At 40.5% G+C, this 20,941-nt stretch overlaps 1 protein-coding gene and 1 long non-coding RNA gene across 2 annotated transcripts in view; one reads left to right on the top strand and one right to left on the bottom strand.

Annotated features, from left to right (window-relative positions):
* Positions 1 to 9,907, bottom strand: part of RNF150 (ring finger protein 150) — a 286,002-nt gene extending 276,095 nt beyond the window's left edge. The window contains exon 1 of the mRNA XM_077139966.1: positions 8,741 to 9,907. Within this exon, the coding sequence (XP_076996081.1) occupies positions 8,741 to 9,227 (487 nt within the window). The 5' untranslated portion in view covers positions 9,228 to 9,907. The remainder of the gene's footprint in view (positions 1 to 8,740) is intronic.
* The window catches only part of LOC143666289 (uncharacterized), a 51,943-nt gene continuing 39,237 nt past the window's right edge, over positions 8,236 to 20,941 (top strand). Inside the window, exon 1 of the long non-coding RNA XR_013167507.1 lies at positions 8,236 to 8,304. This is a non-coding gene — a long non-coding RNA (uncharacterized LOC143666289). The remainder of the gene's footprint in view (positions 8,305 to 20,941) is intronic.

Genomic DNA, 20,941 nt, shown 5'->3' with positions numbered 1-20,941 from the left:
CTGTGCCTTACCCTTCTGCCAAACTAGCCTAGCTGGGAGCAAAGTGATGCTGAAAAGCTGTGACAGCACAGCTACAGCAAAACCAGAGCAGCAATCTAATAACTAGCAGATGTTCTTTCTCATCCAAAGGAGGGTTACACTCGTGCAGTGAGTGTACATCTGAAGACTTCATTACACAGGCTCTAAAAAGACTGCTATACAGCTACACATGAAAATATGAATAGCTTTGGTTAACCAATCCTATATTCAGAAACTTGCCCTAGGAAAGGAATCATACATCTGCACACATTTTTAGCAACATAAAGATGTTTACTTCAGCTTTGTTTATATAGGGAAAAAAATGAACCATCATAGAAACATCCATGGAAACAAGAAGGAAATTTTGAAATGTGCCATTCATGTTTAAAAGCTAAAAACATATATGCAACTTATTTCCAATTTGGTAAAAAGTAAACATAATAAAAATTACCAGAAAATTTTAAGTGTCAGAGTGAGTGAATTCTGGATGGTTTTTACTATCTCACTCACTTTTTAAAAATGTTTTGTATTTTCAAAATCCTCTGTAAGGCACATGCATTTCATTTCAGAAAGAAGTAATAAAAATATTTTTAAGAGCTGCAGGACAATAAAACACAGACACAGAATTATTTTTGATTGCAAATTTTGCTTTTATCCGATGCCCTTCTACTTGTTACCAGGATGTATTTTTCCTCTTAGACCAAAGACATAATTCCCACAATCACTTCCTGCCACATTTGACAAGACAAATAAACATTTGTAGTGGGAGTCACAAATTAGAATGTCTCTGACTTCAGTTATATGAGACAAAACCTAAGAAAAAATTTTAAAATTGTCATAGCATTATATTTTTTCCATGACATTAGGAACTAATGTATTCATCCATCTTTCCCGTCTCCAGGTTATTTCACAGATCCTTAACAATATTTACTGAGCATATTCCATGTGCCAGGGACTTGTTCTAGGCTTTGAGTACTGAACCGTGAACAAAAAAAGTTTAAAATTTCTGCTCTCCTGGAGTTGACATTCAAGCGGGAGGAGACAGACAATAAACAAGTTATCAATAAATAAAATGAAGCAGGGAGGGGGTAGGATGTGTCTGGGATGGGGTGTGGGGAAAGGATGCTACTATTTTTAACTGGAATAGTCAGGGTGTCTTCCTAATGAGGTCACACCACAGAAGAGACCTGAAAGCGGCGGCCTGCCTTGTGAGTAATCTGGGAGGAAAAATATCCCAACTACCTTTCTGGTACATTAACATCTTTGCTCGTCTACTATTCTTTGGGTCATATGGAATTACATTTCTGCTGTGAGTTAAGTCAGTTCATAGCTGCGGAAAGGACAGATGAAAAAAGCAGGGACAGAGAAAAAGAGAGGCCTCAAACAAATTTAAGGGGGGAAAAATGGCATATTCTCACTGAGAATACCTCCAAAAATCTCAAATCTTCACCTTTTCAATAGTGTTCAAGAAAACTGTGAGAAGAGAAAACCATTCATGATAGGGGGACACTGGGCTGAATTAGTTAAGAAATAAAACGTTTCCTGGATACCCTTTTATCTAATGGATGTACTCATTATACATCTCTGCCTGGACATGAATGCTCCATGCATTCTAATACAAAACAATTTCTAAAATTTGTTTTAAAAAAATCTCTATTATTATTAAATATATGCTTATACATTGGACACGAAAAAGCCTAATAATCCAATGCATAAACTTAAGTTTTATGAAAGAACTGCTTATTTCTACTGAAATTATTTTTTTAAATATTACTACAGATTATAGAACAGAAAAAGTAAAAAGAAAGAAGTAAATTTTCCTCTTTTATTTAGGAAAACTAAGCACTAGGTGTAACCACAAATATTAATAGTTGAGCTTCAATATATAAAGCATGTCTAGCTACTATAAATCAAACCACCAAATAATTAATCCTTCAAAGTTAAAATAAAAGTAAAGTTCTATTACCACTATGAATAAGGTTTCCATTTATTAGTACCACCAGAATTATGGCTTAATAGAAAAACAAGTACACAGCCCAATACCTTCTTTCTCTGGGTTTTACATTACCAACAAAACCCTAAAGAGCAGGAATAATCTGAATAAGATTTGAAATTCATTTTAAGTCAAATGCAGCATTTCTCCATTTACATAATCAAATCACCCAGAACTTTAGCATCACTTCAGTCACCAGGTCTGATGGTATGTATCTAGGATATAATGAAGATGAAGTGTCTCTCCCAGGAGACAAAATACAAAATTCCTTATATATCCAGCTTCATTTCCAGAAATGCAACAATAATGGTTGAGCTCTTGCTTTTCAAAACTTGAGACTGGTTTCTAAACAAATTCACTTTCCATCAGAATCAGAATCGCTCCTTTCTGAAAAACTAGAAGAACTAGCTATTAAGTTCCTAGTTCTTTCGGGACCTTTCCAGATTTCTTGGTCATAAAATGCCCTCCTTTTGAGAAACAAGGGGATTTTTAAGAAGAGAAGGATCAGGAGAGATACAGAAGAAGATTTAACTAAAGGTTAGAAATATATATTTCTATGGGCTAAAATCTGTAAATCAGGCACATACTTTCTTTGAAATGCCCAGGCCATATTAAGTTACACTGCCTAGAATGTTGTTCAACAGTTTTGCTGAATTATGACTTTTAATAACAGAGTTCTGGAGAAATGACTCCACTGACCACACATTTCTCTGGAATTTCTTGCTGTAGGATATTAGTCTGAGATGGGTGATGAGATACAATGTAATGCCCCCTCGCCAAAAAAAAAAAGAGTGGGGAGAGGGAAGATTGATTTTTTTTGAGTGGGAGGTTAAAACCAAGCATAAATGATGGCTTTTCTGTATGTGTCTGAAGAGAAAAATGAAGTGGAAACTGAGGCTCTTAAGAAATACCTAAATGATGGAGCATGGTGGGTTCTCAGGCTTGGGAAGGTCTTCAGTGCATCAGCCCCATGCATGGATCCTGCATTCTACAACATTCTACCACATTCTCATTCTGTCTCAATCGGAAGAAAACATGTTCCATTCCTAAACACATCTCTCATTATGAATTTCTCCCCTTTACCGAACCACATCTGTTTTCTATAACTTCTATTTACTAGCCCTAGTTGGATTCCTTTATTAAAGCTGAGGTCCCAAATACATTGTCCTGGAAGTTGAGGCGGGGAACATAATTGAGTGGAGCAGACCAAGGGCCAAACCATAAAAAAGTAGTGGGCATGTGCCAAATGGAAGGCACACTGCTCAGCTAAATAGCCAGCCGCTGCTCTGCTCTGCCGCTTGTTGTCACACAGGAATGCAGTCCCTCCGTCCCTGGAGTTTCTGATTGCAAAACCAGAAATGTGGATTTTAGTAGAAATAACCTGATTTTTTCAAACATAAGGATTATATTTTAGAATTTAAAATTTAAATAGAACTTGGAGATCAACTAATCCAAGCCTTTCATTTTATAAATGAGAAGACAGAAGCACAAGAAAGACAAAATAAATGGCCCCAAATCAAACACAGGATCCGTGGCAAGGTGTGGAGGAGAAGCCTAGCATAAGGTCACATGCCTCCCATTACAGAGATGCGGCTCTGTAGGTCAATAAAGCATCTGGCCAATAGACTTGTTAAAGAATTTTGAAATAGGAATCTGCCTTCTATGGATTCCTGTGTCCCTCATTAAGTAATCATTGTCCACGTCTAACTTTTACAGTGAGCCTTCAAGCTGAGAGAGTGTATGGAGCAGCGTGTACAAACACAGATTCCCGAGATAGACTGCCCACGTCCGCAAGCCCAGATAGAACACTCACATCTGTGTGACTTCGGCCAAGTCTCTTGACCTGACTATGAAATGAGGATATTAATGGTACCTATTTCATACAATTGACGTGAAAATTAAATGACACACAAAGTACTTAAAGCATGCCTGCCACAAAATAAGTGTTGCACTGCCAATATCATCACTACCCCAAAGAAGGCTGAAATATGCTGACAGAGAGCTAACTTAAACGTATCATTAAAAGGAAAATGAAAAACAAAACTGCACATCAATATTCTAGAGGAATATAATGAGTCCTGCAAAAAATATTAATTTAAATTAAAGCAGCTAGTTCCTTTACAGAGGTTGGAGAGAAAGTAGCTTAAGCCATTAAAGTAATGGTGATAAAAGTAGCACGAATTCATGAATTAGTATCTACCTCCATAGGAAAGCACCTTTTTCTCCTCCAATCTTGGAGAAATTTTAAAATTCATGGAATATACTCCCTGCTGGGATTCTTATTTCCAGGGGCCCAACTTGTTCTCTAAATATTTACTACTGACACTCTCTTCTCTTCCTGCCTCTCTAAGTTACTGTTAGAGACACAGGCTCTCAGAAGTCCTTCCAGACTCCTAGATGTTTGATCCCATCAGTTCCCTTTAACTAGCTACTAGCAAAAAATAAACAAGAAGACAGCAAACACACTCTTTTAAAAGAGAGAGAAAATGAAGATGTATCACTCTTCAGCATAAAATTCAGTCAAAAACAGCCTGCATACACTTATAAATACACCATGCCAGAAGAAAGTACAAATGCAATGGAGAATCCTAAAATGTTCACCAACCATCAGAGGGAACTGAAACACCAGGTCTCAAATCACTGAGGCCACAAACAGAAACCGGCATGACTGCTCTGGCCTCTAAATCATGAAAGGGTAAAGACAGGTTCTTTCCCAAGACAGTCAAGGCCTCAGCGAGCTCAGAGAGCATGACGGTCCAGTTTGCCACTCCTGTTTGCACCTATGTATCACTGAGTTCAATCCTTATACATAAGAGTTGACATTTAATGAGTTTTATGTGCCAGCTACAGATGTGAGTACTGTAATTATGTATCAACTTATTTAATTCACATAACAACCAATCAAGGTAGATACTACTATTCCCCAAAAGGAAACTGAGGCCCTGATAGGGTGAATAACTTCCTTAAAGCTACAAGGCGAGAAAGTAGCAGAGCCAGGATGCAAACCCAGGCAGCTGGCACTGAAGGCTGCACTCCTAATTAACCACTTCCCTAAAGTGCTTGTAGAAATTTCTGATATCATCACTTTCCTCAGAATACTCTGTAGGAAGGTCTACAGACATCCGAGCAGGCCTCAGGAGAGATGTGGGGGCTCACTGCCTTTACCTGCACCTGAGAGCTCACCTCTGGGCTCTCACCAGGTAGAGGATGCATTGCCTTCTTCTCTGGTTTCCCTGTTACTCTTCCACAAGGCAAACTCTGGCAGATGCTCTTTAAAGTACCCAGGACATCTTTAGGTCTTTTTATAGGGAAAATATAAATCTTTGGTCATAGACTTTTGTCCCCACCCCCACAACTTCAGAAGAGATGACTCTATTTCCTCTGTTAATCTATCCTTTATCTCTCTTTTCTCCTTCCCTAAGGCAAAAAGGTATCTGAGCTGAAAGTCTGGGAAAGACCAAACAATGGCTGGCATGAGAGGGAAATGGAGCAAAATGGAAAGTAGGAAAACAATTGAATACATTAAAAAGTAATCATAGTAATCAGGGAAATAAAATCAGAACCAAAATTAAGATACCACTTTGTACCTACTGGGCTGGCTAAAATTTAAAAAGACAGATAATAACAAGTGTTGGCACAAATGTAGAGAAATTGGAGACTGCATATACTGCTAGCTGGAAGGAATGTAAAATGGCCTAGCTGTTTTGGAAACAGTCTGGCAGTTCCTCAAAAGGTTAGCGTTACCATGTGATCCAGCAACTTCACTCCTAGATATAGATAGTTAAGAGAAATATCCATACAAAAATTTGTACATGAATACTTAGAGCAGCAATATTCATAGTAATCAAAAAGTGGAAACAACCCAAATGTCCACCAACTGATGAATGGATTAATAAAATGTGGTATATCCATACAATGGAATATTATTTGGCAGCAAAAAGGAATTAAGTACTAATACATGCTATATGTCTGACCTTGAAAGCATTATGCTAAGTGAAAGAAGCCAGACATAAAAGGTCACATAAGCTATGACTCCAGGGTAGGCAAATCCATAGAGACAATAAGTAGATTAGTAGATGCCTAGTACTGGGGATTGGGGAAAATGGGGAATAATTGCTAATTGGTACAGGGTTTCTTTTTGGATGATGAAAATATTCTGGAATTAATGGTGATGGCTGCACAATTCTGTCAATATACTAAAAAACAATGAACTGTAAACTTTAAAATAGCATACTGTATGGTTTGTGAATTATATCTCAATAAACCTGAAATATTTTTAAAAAGATAAAACATAACTGGTTACAAAGTACAACTACTAGTCTATTGTGAGAAGTATCTGAAGAAACATAATTGCAGCAGTTATGTAATTTTGAGTAAGTTAAAGCTCAAACTTGTAGTTTGAGTAAGTTAAAGCTCAAAATCTTTAAGCAGAGAAAGAAATAAGTGAGAAAGAAAACAGTAAATGGAAAGGGGAAGGGGAATTACCTCTATTTAAGGTAATTTTAAGATATTGCGTGTGTTGTGTTCACATCATCTGAAAGGTAAAGATATTACATGATGGTTGGTTTGCATGGCTCTAAGTCATATCATCTCCTCTTCTGAATGCCATTAGTTCCCATTTAAAATGTACTGTTTCCTAAAGCGAATTTAGAGTTTGACTCAAATTTAATCAGATAAAGGCTTCAAGTTCTGGAACTAAGTGTAAGACATTGACAGAGAGAGCAGTGCTGGCACTGTTTGAGATTTGGGCAGAAGAATTTCAGAGTAAAGTGAAAGGCTGTATATTCTTATAATGTGATTGTAACAGAAGGCAATGCGTCTAAATAGAGTGAACTGAATCTCCATTGTGGCAATATGTCAGATTAAATATAGAGTTTCATAACTATTAGGAGATACAGCATTAACACATTTTTGTGAAACAGTAGTAAAGGGTTTCCTTTATATTTTTTGGCCTTTAACTTTCACTAAATCCTTTACTCTCACTATGTCCTAATCAAACATTATTTGTATGGGGCATCAGTTTACTTCTTTCTTTTAAATCTGGCAAGCCATTAATTGATCCAGTGTGTTGGCAGGTCTAGAGAACCTTTTTGGACAGGAAAAAATGATGCCTGCGTGTTGAAAGAAGCTGAGTTTAAATTTTCATGCATATGCACAAAAAAGTGCTTAAAGAATCCTGCAAAGCCTGTTAACAATTTTCTTGGAGTTAAAAGAACCAAAAATTAAAACAAACAAAAAGAAGAAAAAACAAAAAAACAAAAGTAAAACCTCCTTCACCTCCTTGCCAAAAAGAGTTTTAGAAATTAAACATTTATTTAAAGGAACTTCACATGACTCAAATGCTCTTTCAGGATGCTTAAAATCCTTAAATAGCACAACATTTAAGTAGTGTTCTTATGACTCAGGGTCAATATACAGCGTTCTGGTCAAGAAATAAATTAAAAGTCCCTAAAGTGCTATATTGCAGCTGTTTTAAGAAGTTAACTGGCTCTCCTTCAATTTATTAACTAATTCACTGCATTTTTCTGGCTTGTGTGTTTCCAGTTCTGAAAATCTCCCCAGCCTTACCAACCTGTTTGTGTCAAGTTTAACAAATTTCCCAACTAAACCAGCTGGTGTCAATTACAGGCTATAAACCAACTGTATATTTCACAAATAGGTGACATGAACTCTGAATTTAAACCTGTTCTTGAATAGAACACCACTTTCAAAAACATTCTTTTGTTTTACTGTAGTCAAAACGTGGTGTTCCATTTGAACAGCATAATTACTTATTAAAATTTGACTTAAAGAAAACTATATTTTTCATTAGGTGACTCCAGTGAGAAAATGCCCCTGTCATTTCTATTCCCTCCTTCCTCCAATTTGAGTAAGACACCCCCCCACACACACCGGTCTTTTCTGCCATGCATGCATCGCTCATTTCAGCACTCTTCCTAGCCCTGTCACCCTGCTATACTTAACAAAGGTTGTTCTTTTTACCCTGAAATGGGCTCATTCTTGCTGGAAAATTGGGGGGGGGGCATATTTAACTTTCCCATTAAGCAAAGCATAATGCAATACTGGAAAAGTGGACAAAACTTTGTGGCCTGTATGCTCTTCTTGGCTTCTTGAGGATTAGGATTATTATTTACCGTCGAGCCTGCCTGTCAGTTTCCCCGGATGACACACTGGCAGGGCATACTTTTTACATTATTTATGACGCGAAGTCCAAGCAGGGAGGGACCGAACCTCCCAGAAAGGGCTGAAACCTGACTTGAAGGAGCAAGTGCGCAGTGCTGAGCTACCAGAAGGTAATTTTACTCCCCTCTTGATACACACACGCCTGCAACACCCGAGCACAGACCTGAGTTATCAGATCTACGGGTTCCAAACAGGTGCGCGGCGGGTCACTAACCCAGGACAACATCCAAGCCCCACCTCCCGGGTCCTGCTGGAAAAGTTAGCCCACGTCAGCGAGGCTGGCCCGACTTGCGCTGCACCCAGCGGGACTCGACCTCCGGCACCCCTCCCGACACAGTCAGTCCTCTCCTCTCCATCGACCACCCCCCGCCCCCGGCAGGGTCCGCCGAGCCAAACCGAACGGGTCCAGGGGGGCGAAACGCGTCTCCCGCGCAGGGTGGGCTTTCCGGAAAGCGGCCGAGAGGCGGGCGCCAGCTTCTCCCCGGCTCCGGCAGCCCCTCGAGCTCCCCGCCCCGCGCCCGCCCCGCGCCCGCCGGGGCCACTCACCTGCGTGGGACATGGTGATGGTCTCGTTGGTGTTGGCGCCCACGTTGAAGATGACCACGGCGGAGGCGTTCTGCAGGAACGCGTTCCGGATCTTATCCCTGTACGTGCAGTTGCCCTTGGGGATGAGGGCGATCCAGTGCTTGCCGGGGGCCGGGGCGGCGAACTTGGTGTTGGGGTCGCAGGCCAGGCGGTCGTGGGCCGAGCTGGCCATGACCACCTCCCCGCGGGCGTCCTGCTTGGGCGAGTGCTCCCCGTAGCGCCCGCACTCGGTCTTCTCCGTGTGCAGCTCCGCGCCGTCCCCGCCGCCCGCCGCCCCGGTCCCGGGGTCGGGCGCCGGCTCGGCGTAGGTGATGTTCACGAAGGCGGTGTACCATTCCTCCTTCTCGGCCACGGTGAAGTCCAGGCAGAGCAGATGCACGAAACAAAAGGAGAGCAGCCATGTTGAGAGAGCCAGACTGCGGCACGCTTGGATGAGAGACATTGCCATCTTTATCCGCCGGGGTCCCCTCCCCGCCGCCCCCCGCGCGCTCCTCCCGACCCGTCCCTCCTCCCACCCCCGGCCAACCCGGGCCGGCCGCTTCTCCTCGTCGTCGTCTTCCTCCTCCTCCTCCTCCTCCTCCTCACTGCTGGGCCCGAGGGGTCCCGGCCGGGACGCGCAGCAGCCGCGGGGAGCGGATCCCGAACAAGCCGACTGCGCCGGTCCCTTCCCGGCTCAGCCCGAGCGCGGCGGCTGCATCCCGCTTTTCGGAAGCCGGGGGCCGCGGGAGGACGGGGCGCTCGCGGCCGGCTGAGGGGTCCGGCTGGCGGTCGTCCTGCTCCTTCGCCCGGCTTCTCCTTCTCGCATAGGGTGGCAGGGGGCCCAGGAGCGTGCGGGGTGGCAGCTCTACGCCTTCCAGTCCCAGCGGGGGCGGGCGCGGCCGCTCGCAGCCTGGGGTGCTGCCGAAGGTGTCCCGGCCACCGCCACCGAGCGCGGGGGAAGGAGGCAGCGGACAGGCGGTGGGACCGCGGCCGCGGTGGCGGGTTGGCTGCGCCTGCGGGCGCTGCGCTCCTCTCCTCGCCGGGGCTGCGTCAGGGGCACTCTGTGGCAGCGGGAGGGGCAGGCCCGGTGTAACGGGAGCGAGCGGGCAGAGAGGAGGTGCGTGGTCTGTGTGTGTGTCTGTATGTTTGTGTGTGTGTACACTGTGTGCGTGCGAGGAGGAGCTTAGGGTGATGTCAAAGCTTCTGGGCTCCACTTGCCTCGCTCCCTCGGTCTCTCTTTATAAGCAGCAGCGACCCCTGCCGGGTCTCAGCTTCAACCCCAGTCTGCGATTCGGTCCCTATAGGGACAGAAAGGGAAGCGACTTCTTGACCTATGAGACCAGGAACAACTTCCTGCTTCTTCGATTCAGCGAAGTAACTGTGCCTCTCGTAAACAACCCTACCCGTACTTTGGCATCCCATTTGCTGGAGGAATTGCAATGAACTTCCTAATTACCCGTCCTAGGACCAGGGTGTAAGTCTGGTTGGTAGCGAACTCCTTCATATTCCTAGGCCACGCGTGAAATACGCAGAGCCGCAGCTACCAAACGTAGTCTGCACCAGCTTCTCTTGGAGGGCTTATTCAAACCCAGACGAATGCGTCTCACGGCAGAGTTTCTGATTCTACAGGTCTGGGGTTAGGCCTGAAAATGTACATTTCTAACACATTCAGAGGTAAAACTAGGGACGCTGTTTAAGAACCACTGATCTAGGGTGGGTGTACGAATGGACTTTTTTTCTCCCATCTGGACGCACACATAGCTTTTTTTTTTTTCTTATAGAATGTGCATTTTTTTATTTAGCAAGAAAAGAAACTGAGTAGCTATTTCTCCTCTGTGTTTATTCTTGTTGTCATGACTGGTGACAGAGGACTCACAGCATCAACAGGCAAGGGAGGTTTGTTTGGTTTATTATTGTTTATAGTGTATTCTCTGGGTGTGCATAGAGATCAGACTAGTCAGCAGAGAGCACAATCCCTCTAGGGTAGTGTTCTTAAAACTGTGACACAGCACAGTTCTTTACCAATTAAATGTTTAGGTGGTTGTTATCATCCCTCACACCAGTAGTTTCCTTAGCTTGGGATACCTGCCATATTATGTCCTTAAAAATATGCATGACCGTTCTCAACTGTTCACATTGTGCTTTACACCAGACGTTCTTTCCGAGAACCCACGATCCAATTTGTGATGAAAAAACACAAAAGTCCACTTTTTTTCCAATCACCTTTCTGACAATGACTATCCCACAGCATAACTTCTCTTTTTCTGGCACTATTACAAACAGCTCGTGGCTGTAGAGGACAAGCAAAGAGCTGCAGCTATGCCCAAATTGGAAGGAGGCACAAGGAGATACTTTGATGAGTCTGTCTCTGTGGTATTTGATGTGCCCATTAGTATGTTATCTTTGCTTATTCATTTTAGAAAATAGGCTTCTAGGCAACTGGGATAGCAGTTTTTATAGTGGCTGATGCTAAGGAGGTAAAAGTGGCAATTACTTAGCTGCTTGTTCCTGAACCACCAAAGATGGGACTTTGATCAGAGGTTTGACATCCCCAGCTAGTTTCTGTACACATGCCTTTAGCCAACCAAGATGGTTCCCCCAAACCTTTCCTACCTTAGCAATTTTTTTCCAGCCACAAATTTGGAGCTTTTGGGCCATTAAGAGCATATGACTGTTCTGTCCCTTTTCTTTCCCTTGGAGATGTTGGCACAGGTTAGGGGCTGAAGAATGGTAGGGCAGGAGATTGGTTATTTATAGGAGTGCTGGTCAAATAAGTAAAATATTGAGTAAATGGGAGTCAGGATTCTTACTGCTGAGAAGGGATTTACAAATATGGAAAGAAAAAAAGCTATAGAGAACCCCAAGGTGTTGAATTGGATTGTCAAAATAAGTGTGAATGCATTAAAAATGTGTTATGTAAATATATATACATATTTACACACATACCACATTGACCATAGCTTTCTCTGCTCAGAGAAACTACAAGCAATGAGCTCACCAAGTGTCCAGAAGATCTTAGTTTCTAAATACCCTTCATTAAAGGCTATTTAGAGAAAGGGCTGATTCCAGGGCTGGGGCTGGGAAAGTACAAAGTGAACTTAGAACTTCTTGTAGAAAATTGCTCATAGCTTAATGGGAGCGTGTCAAAAAGACGCATGTGTCAGCTGAAAGGAACTACCACTTCCAAATCTGGGAAAATTTGAAAATAAAAATAAATAATGGTGGTAATCAATTCCAATCTACTGAATAGAACGTATATCCATGCTAATATAAATGAATGAATAAATACATGAGCAAGTAAATAAATGGAGAAGGTACAATTCTTCCTTGTAGAATTCCAGATAATAAATATAGGATGATTGATGGAAATAGAAAGTCACCATCTGATAACTACCAATAGTGGCTGATTTAGGCAGGAATCCTCAGTGGGCACTTAGGGTGGTGGATGGACTTTTAATGCAAAGTAAGATATTAGCCTAGACTTGGAACATCTTCTAAAAAATACTAATCACTTACTGTGCTGGTTTGAATCTATTGTGTACTCCAGAAAAGCCACGTGTTTTAATCCTCATTCAATATTGCTGGGTGGTATCTTTTTTTATTGTTCCCATGGAGATATGATCCACCCAATTGTGGGTGATAACTTGATTAGATGGTTTCCATGGAGATGCATCTCCACCCATTTTACGTGGGGTTGCTTACTGGAGCCCTTCAAGAGGGACCCCATTTTGGAAAAAGCTTTAGAGCCACCAGAGCTGACAGAGCCAACAGAATGGAGAGAGCCCTGGGGAAGCTGTTGAAGAAGCCTGGAAAGAAAGTTTGCAGATGTCACCATGTGCCTTTCCAGCTGAGAGAGAAACCTCGAACATCAGCAGCAGCCTTTTTGAACCAAGGTACCTTCTTTGGATGCCTTAATTTGGACATTTTTATAGTCTTGCCTTAATTTGGACATTTTCACAGGTTTCAAATTGTAAACTTGCAACTTAATAAATTCCCCCTTTAAAGGCCATTCCATTTCTAGCACATCACATTCCTTCTGCTTTTACTGACTAGAATACTTACAAAGGAGGAAAATGGTGAACTCATTGAAGACAACCTTGGAAATCACCAAGCTGACTAGGTGATCAAGGTGAACATCACCAGCAGTGAAATGAGTGGGCATTGTGTGCCGCCTGATGTGATGCAATGAGAAGAGCACAGCATCCCTTCTGTGTTGGTCCTGCCAAGAATGCATGGCTTGAGTCTGTACATGGGGAGACTGTGGATGGCCCTATGGCGAGAGACATCCTATAAAATGAAAGGGAATGACTGAAGAACTGATCCATGTTGAAGGAGGCACAAGAGACATAATTAAATGCAACAAAGAATCCCAGAGTGGCTCCTGCACCAGAAAGGAAAAATCAACAGTGGGAAAAATTGAATGAGTCTGTGGGTTGGAAGGTAGTGTTTCATCAATACTGATTTCTGAATTTGGATATTTGTAGTGTATTTATGAGGGCGAATGCCCTCGGAGGGAGGGATGCACATTGGAATACTTAGTAAATAAATCATTCTTCTGCAACTTGCTCTTAAATAACAATAGGTCTCTATGTGTGAGTATTTATGTCATCAATGTCTATGGCTATTTCTCTATATCTATCTGCACAAAGATGGGAGATGGATTCTGAAAGCTTCCTTTTTCTAGATAAAATTTGAGGGGAGGTCATAAGCTAAGATGAAGAACTTGAAGGACATATGGAAAGGTGTGAAGACAACAATGATATCAAATATTCAAAAGGGAGGGAATGTACTAGAGAAACATTGTAAGATTGCCTGGTGGTGCCAATGTGAGGTTTACAATTATGAACAAAGCAAAAGTGATCAGCTTAGTAGTGCCATTTCTCATTTGAAAATAGGGGAAACTGTCCTCAGTTTTTCTGCCCCGGTGCTCTCCACAGCTGAACCAGCTGAACTGGCTGGCCATGATAGTGTCACCTTCCTTGGAGTTTTTATTCTTATACTCATTCAAAGAGGAAAGCATTTCCAGAGAGAGGAGGCCTGTTTTTCTGTCAACAATATATGAATAGCTGGTTTCCCCAACTAGAAATTTTTGCGTGGGTTCTCTAAGTCCATATGGAGATCCTGACATGGTCAAGCCTGCAAGGAAAAATAACAGAAAAAGAAAGAGAATTGTATGCGACTTGATTGAGAGAATCAGGAAATCCACAGAATGTTCTAATTGAAGAGTTCTGTAAACATCATCAATTCTAACAGCCTCATTTTACAGAAGAGAAAGTATACTGGGAGGAACTAATCTCAGCTTTCCCATTAGTTATTTGTAGCTCTGTGGTAGGAATCTAGATAACATCTGAAAACTAGCACAGGGCCTGGCTTCTGGGAAAACCTAAATAAATGTTATTTTCTATACTTTGTTCTCTCCCAGTGTCCTTACCATGTGGTGAGAGAATCAGTCAATGGAAATGCATTAATGCTGTAATCTTGTGATGGGTCTGAGTGACTACAGCTAAATGGATGTTTAGGAATTATTATCAATGGTAAGGTCTGCCAAAATGAGTGATTAGTCATGCTGCAGTCTTGACCTAAATAGCAAATTAGGCACAGAGCCGGGATGCCAACTCTGACACCTGTGCCTCTCAGCCCTCAGGCTGCCTCCCTCCCCTGTGCTCTGTTGCCATTTACCAGCCCTGCCGGAATGGGAGTCTTCCTTGCATAAGGGAAGCTATTTATTAAAGCACTTTCTAAACAGTGAAAAAGAAAGGGCAGGAAGAGGGCCTGGTTTCTCTCCCCTCTGGTAATTTTGACAAAGTAGAGTTTAAAGATGCTTGTGTCTGGCAGCTATCACAGTATGTCACTGTGCGACACTCTGTATGAGCTGGTTTGGAAATACAGTTCTCCCTATCCCAGCTTTTTAGAGAAAGAAGACAAGACAATTAAAAAAAAAACAGAAATAGAAAAAGTCAGTTTTATAAATGTGCTCAATGAAACTTAATGATTTAGAGCAAAAAATTGAAAAAAAAAAACAATGTTAAAAAAGAAAAAGGAAAAAAAAAAAGAGAGCAGTATAAGGGTAAAAATGTTTTCTGTTGGTTTTGGCTCAAGACCTGAGTGAGTTTTTCTAAGTTAAACTTCCATATCTAGGCTCTCAAAAATTTTTACTATATAAAGTTGTCTGGAAGTGTTGAGGGCAAAGAAGGGCCAAGTCAAATGTCAAAATGTTATCCAAGACTGAAATAAGAATTCATTTCATAATTCAAAGGAGCAAAGAAGAATGGTTATTTTTAGCAAAGCATCCTGTTGTTCCGAAATTTGAAAAGTTAGTAAGGGAACAAAGAGCAAAGAAATGAATCTCATTAGCCGAATGCACATGCTCCCCAGATACCTTTCCATAACCTTCCATTTCCGTTTGCAGTTCTTACAGCAGAAGTTGCAGGGCTTATTGGACCCCTTGAGGTTCTTTTACCTTAGTACATGGCCTTGGAGAAGCAAGACAGCCCAGAATCATAACAAAATCAGTTGACTATGAAAGAAAAAGTGAGGTAAAAATGACAGCAGGAGAGCTGAAGTGAATGATTAGCCAGAGGCAAAAGAAGCAAAGTTGAAGACGAGAGTGCAGGTAATGAATGAGAAGGTTTCTATCTCAGACAAAAAATCTACCACTGCACTGGGGCAGCCATTAAGACCACAGAGTGGAGTCAGCCTTCCACTAGCCAGCTGTATGTCCTCAGGCAAGCCTCTTCATCCCTTCAAGTTTCTGTTTCCTTGTTTCTATAATGGGAATAATGATACATACCCAGTAAAGTCATCATGAGAATTAAATAGTGCAGTCTATGTAAAGTGCTTAGAACAAACAACACCTACCTGTATATTAAGTGCTCAAAAATTGCGGCTCCTCATTACTATTTATTTATTCAACAAATTTCTTCATTTTCCCCATTTTTAGTCATGGAGATGATTATTTAGGAACTCATTTTGAAGAAACGGCACGTAGGCTGAAGAATTGAAAGGGAATCTTTTTTAAAAAACTGCAATAAAAATGTAATATAAAAATATAGTATGGATCAAATCGTATATTTTGAAACTTTTCTACATAAAACCTGTTAACTCATTTAAATCTGGATGTGTAGGAGGAATTGTATTTTCAAGTGTTTTTCATAAAAAAAAGTATAAGATGATAAAATACCCTTCGAATATGCAGTGAACATTAATGGCAAGATGTAAAATGAATGTCAGGATTGAGAGCTTCTTAAGGAAAAATCAATTCCTTGATACTCAGAAATATGGGCCACTGCTGTGCACTGCTGTGTTACTCTTTGTTTCTGACTCAGACACATATATGTTGTATGCATCTAAATTGTCTGCTTCTATCCTTTATGAAAATGTGAATATCTCCCTATACCAAATAGCCCTGTAAAAAATCCTGCTTTTTCTATATAGCCTGGCTGCTTGACTGGCAAAGAGAATAATTCTCTTCAAGCTGAACGCAAGTTATCTTCTTGTTATAATTAAAAAATGATTTTAGGGGGTTCATTCTACTTTGGTGCGTGCTATGTTATGAGAAGCCAACCTTTGGAAAAGTAATTTGGCATTACTGTGTGTGTCAATAACTTGAAAACTGATCACGTGCTTTGACAGTAATTTTCTTTTGAGATCTATGCTAAGACAAACTGCCTGAAATTATCACTTGGATATCTGAATATCTCAAAGCTATTTAGCTTAACATGTCTCAAACTCTTGCTTCTTAACCAACTCCTGATCAACTCCTCCTGTAATCTTCCTCATCCAAGACAATGCAGTTGCTTAGTCCCCCAACTGCAGAGCTCTCCTTGACTCCTCTCTTTCTTCTGTACCCTTGTTCTAGTTTGCTAGCTGCCAGAATGCAATATACAGAAACAGAATGGCTTTTAAAAGGGGGAATTTAATAAGTTGCTAGTTTACAGTTCTAAGGCCGAGAAAATGTCCTAATTAAAGCAAGTTTATAAAAATGTCCAAATTAAGGTACCAACAGGAGGTTACCTTCACTCGAGAAAGGCCGATGAAGTTCATGGTTTCTCTCTCTTAACTGGAAAGACACATGGTGAACATGGCAATGTCTGCTAGCTTTCTCTCCAGGCTTCTTGTTTCATGAAGCTCTCCGGGGTGTTTTCCTTCTTCATCTCCAAAGGTCTCTGGCTATGCAGGCTCTTTTGGGCTCTAAAAGGGACTCTTTCCGAAATGTTTCCTCTTTTAAAGTATTCCAGTAAACCAATCAAGACCCACGTGGAATAGGTGGAGTCACATCTCCCTTTATTCAAAGGTTAATGCCCACGATTAGGCAAGTCACATCTCCAAGGAGATTACCTAGTCATGTTTCCAATACACAGCGCTGAATAGGATTTTAGAGAAAAGGCTGCTCCCACAGGACTGGATTAGGATTAAAGCGTGGCTTTTCTAGGGCACACAAATCCTTTCTAACAGCACAACCCTCTATCGAATGGGTTCTAGAGAATCCTGTTTGCACCACTTTCAAAATGTAGCAAGAATTCATGTTTGTTGTCACCTTCCTGGCATAAGTCACTTCGCTCTGTTTCCCCAACTGTTATCATAACTTCTAATCATTTTCCTTGCGTCTATACCTGCTCTGATACAGTTAGAATAGACCTTTTAACACACATGCCAGAGGATGTCACGGCTCTGCTCAAAGCCCTCCGAAGGTGTCTCACCTCATTCAGAATGAAATCCAAAGTGCTCTTACCCTGGACTGCAGGGGCCCATATGCTCTGCCTCACACCTTTCTCATCTCGTTTTCCTCCCTTTCTGTTGCTCTCAACTCTCTCCATCCTTAATAATTTCTTTGCTCTCCTTCAAGCACCTCAAATACACCCTTGCTTCAGGGCCATTGCACTTATGTCTCCCTCTTCCTCGTGCAAACATCCCCTCAAATATCCCCATGGACCTCTCACTTCTTTCATGTTTCTACTCAAAAGTCACTTCATCAGAGCAGCTGATCCTGACATAAAATAACATCTTATTTTAAATTGCTTACCTATCATTATTCTGCTGCTTTTTTGCTTCATAGCACTTGTTAACATCTGACTAATCTAAAATATAAAAAAATAAGTTTATTTTTTCTGTTTTCCCCCGCCCCAGAATGTACATTCTATGAAAACATGAACCTTAACTATTGTATTCCTAATACCTGGCACATACCTGGCACATAATAGGTGCTCAATATGTATTTGTTGGATGAATAAATGAAATACAGAGATGTTTTACCTATAGCGGTATTATGTATTTGGGGGAGAGCCACCAGCTCAGTTATTCAAATAGTACTGATAAAAAGAGGTTGTGCTGGAGAAAAATCATTAGCACAAAGCTGGAGATATTAATGTTACAGAAAAAAAGTGGTCTTTTGATATTTTTATAATGAATTGGGACCTGGTTTCTCTGAAAAGTTGCTAGTGGAAACCAGTATTTTATAGGGGCCTTTTCTTCATTGTATACTCCATTTAGGTGATCTGTTCACTTCAAGTTTTAATTATATCATCTTTAAATTGATGATTCCTGAATTTATTTTCCTTGAACCCAAAATTCTGTTTTCCAGTTGCCTGATTTACATTTCTATACTGATGATCTATGGAGATCATGAAATTAATACATAAAACACTGAGTTCCTAATTTTTCCCGTACCTATCTTCATTATGTAATAAATGGCAACACCATCCACTCAGGTACTCAAGTCAGGAATCATTCTTGATTACTTCCTTTATTTCACTGCTCCCTCTCCCCCTAGATCTAATTCATCAACTGGTTCTATTAATCCAGTCTTCAAAATAGATCTCAAACCCACTCTCTTAATCCATCTCCCATGCCCAATACCCAGCTCTCTCATCAAGATGAATATAATTTCCTAAATGGGCTGAGGGCTCACCCCCTCCATCAATGTCCACGTGGCAATTAAAGTAAACATCTTAAAAGGTAAATCTGTCAGGGTTAGCCACCCCTGTTGCATTAAATGAGTCAGTAAATGACTTTTACAGTCTTTCCCCTGCCTTTGCTTCAGTCTGGTGCCCAACTTTCCATTGCTCCAGCTGCACTGGTTTGCTTTTAGATCTTCATATGGGACAAGCTCTGATCCCAGTCCTCTCAGGGCTTTTCCACATGGTATTCCTATGTCTGGGACGCTCTTTCACTCACCCTTCAGAAGGATAATGCCTTTTCTTTTCATTTTAAATGACACCTTCTCAGAGGTCCTTCCCCCTTAGAACCTCCCCTGGAATAAACCCACCCTCAGTTATTGTCTTTCTGAACTCTTGTTTCCCTCTGAGGATTTAGTTACAATGTGTACATTAAAAAAAAGTTCCCTGGAATTTGAATGATGCTTACTGAAATAGAGTCCAGAGTTCTAGACTCAGTGCATATCAAAGTGTCTGGCACATAATAAATTTGTATTAGTATTTTACATAAATTAGCAGAAGTTGCTGTGGACAAAAAGCAAGTGTGAGGGAGAAAAGCCACAAATCCTTACCATATTGGAGATAAGTGGGATTTAATCTTTGTTTAGGAACTATAATCACCATTTGACTAGACAAAACTTTGTGATATAATTTGAAATGCATTCTCTCAAAATCTAATATTTCAAAAACACAGTTCTGGTTCTCAGAATGCATAGCAGATCATCTTTTCTGCTACTTGCCAGCAGCTATGCCACATTGATAAAGACTGGGTTTTGCTGTTTTCTACAATTTTAAATTGTCACCTTCTATCCAGTTGCTCTGAAGTCCGATTCTCAATGATTTTTGTTTCTGAGGCGCCTAGTCCACCTGTTTTGTGGTGAGTGTGAATTTTGGGTATGAGTATTGCCTCCATCTCAGACCTTTAGACTGATTGACTCTGACTGTTACTTGAAGTTCTTTAACACTTTTAGGAACATAAATGCTTTAAGATGCCAGAAAATTTAGGACAGAGGTGATTCTTTCTCTGAGAAAAGGTAAAGATGGGCCAATTATATTTTTTTATCAGAGGAAAGAAATATTTATTTTGGACAGTATTTTCTACAGGGCTACATGGTTTTATCTTAAATACTTGAAATTATTGTCATAAAAGGAGGGGCCCAATTTATATTTCCAAGGCTTAGAAAGGGCATATAGTAGGTACTTAATAAGAATAAATGGGAGGAGGAAAGGAAGGAAGGAAGGAAGGAAGGAAGGAAGGAAGGAAGGAAGGAAGGAAGGAAGGAAGGAAGGAAGGAAGGAAAGAAGGAAGGAAGGAAGAAAGGAAAAAAGGCCAGCATAATAAATTAATAAAGGCAATCTCAATAAAAATTATAAGCTAAGCATATAAATTTGATAACAGAATGTTTATATATACAGGAAAAACTATTGACACAAAAGAGCATCACCTCAGTCTGGACTGGATGGTGTGTATGAACATTTCCCTAAGGTTCATATTGATGTACAGTACTGGTCATTTCATACATTTATTTTGCATTTGTATTGCACCTATTCCAGAAAAACAATTGGTATGGATTTACAAAATCAATTGATATAGAAAGTAGGACAATTAAAAATAAAAATAAAAATAAATCAATTTAAAGGAGTAGAAAGAAAAATATGACCAGCATGAATGAACTAATTACTGCTTTTGAGTACTGAATTTCCTAATAGGGCATAAAAAGAAATATATTGGATTAAGTTTTTTTAAATTATTTTTAAATGTTTATATAATTTTGAAAATTATTGTTTGGTAAAAGAATGAAGATAATATGTCTTTAGGGATGCATTTTCAATACAGTCATGTAACATTCATTGTGATTATTAATTGCAGAATAATAATCAAATGTCTTTAATTATTTTTTTTTCAAAAAATATAACCATGCTTAAAATGGGCATTTCTACACCGACTCTCTATGAAATTCAAAGACAGAGAATTAAAGCATTATGTGAAAGAGCCATTTCTTAGGAGCATATTAAATGGAGATAATAAAGGCACCTAAAAATTAGAAAGACTAAAATTGATTTATGTAAAGTGTTTAGGACAATTTATTCCTCATGATAAACACTGCGTAAATATTAGTCATATGTTACAACTTACTACTACTATTACAACTACTTATCAGGCATTAATTGTGGACCCTAAACATCCAATGCTCTATAGTTGAATAAATAATTGGCAAACTCCTACTACTAGATAGAGAATAGAAGCACA

This window comes from Tamandua tetradactyla, chromosome 22, assembly GCF_023851605.1.
Source record: "Tamandua tetradactyla isolate mTamTet1 chromosome 22, mTamTet1.pri, whole genome shotgun sequence".
NCBI lineage: Eukaryota > Metazoa > Chordata > Mammalia > Pilosa > Myrmecophagidae > Tamandua > Tamandua tetradactyla.
The sequence above is the reverse complement of the archived record's forward strand: the minus strand, read 5'-3'. Positions and strand labels throughout refer to the sequence as shown.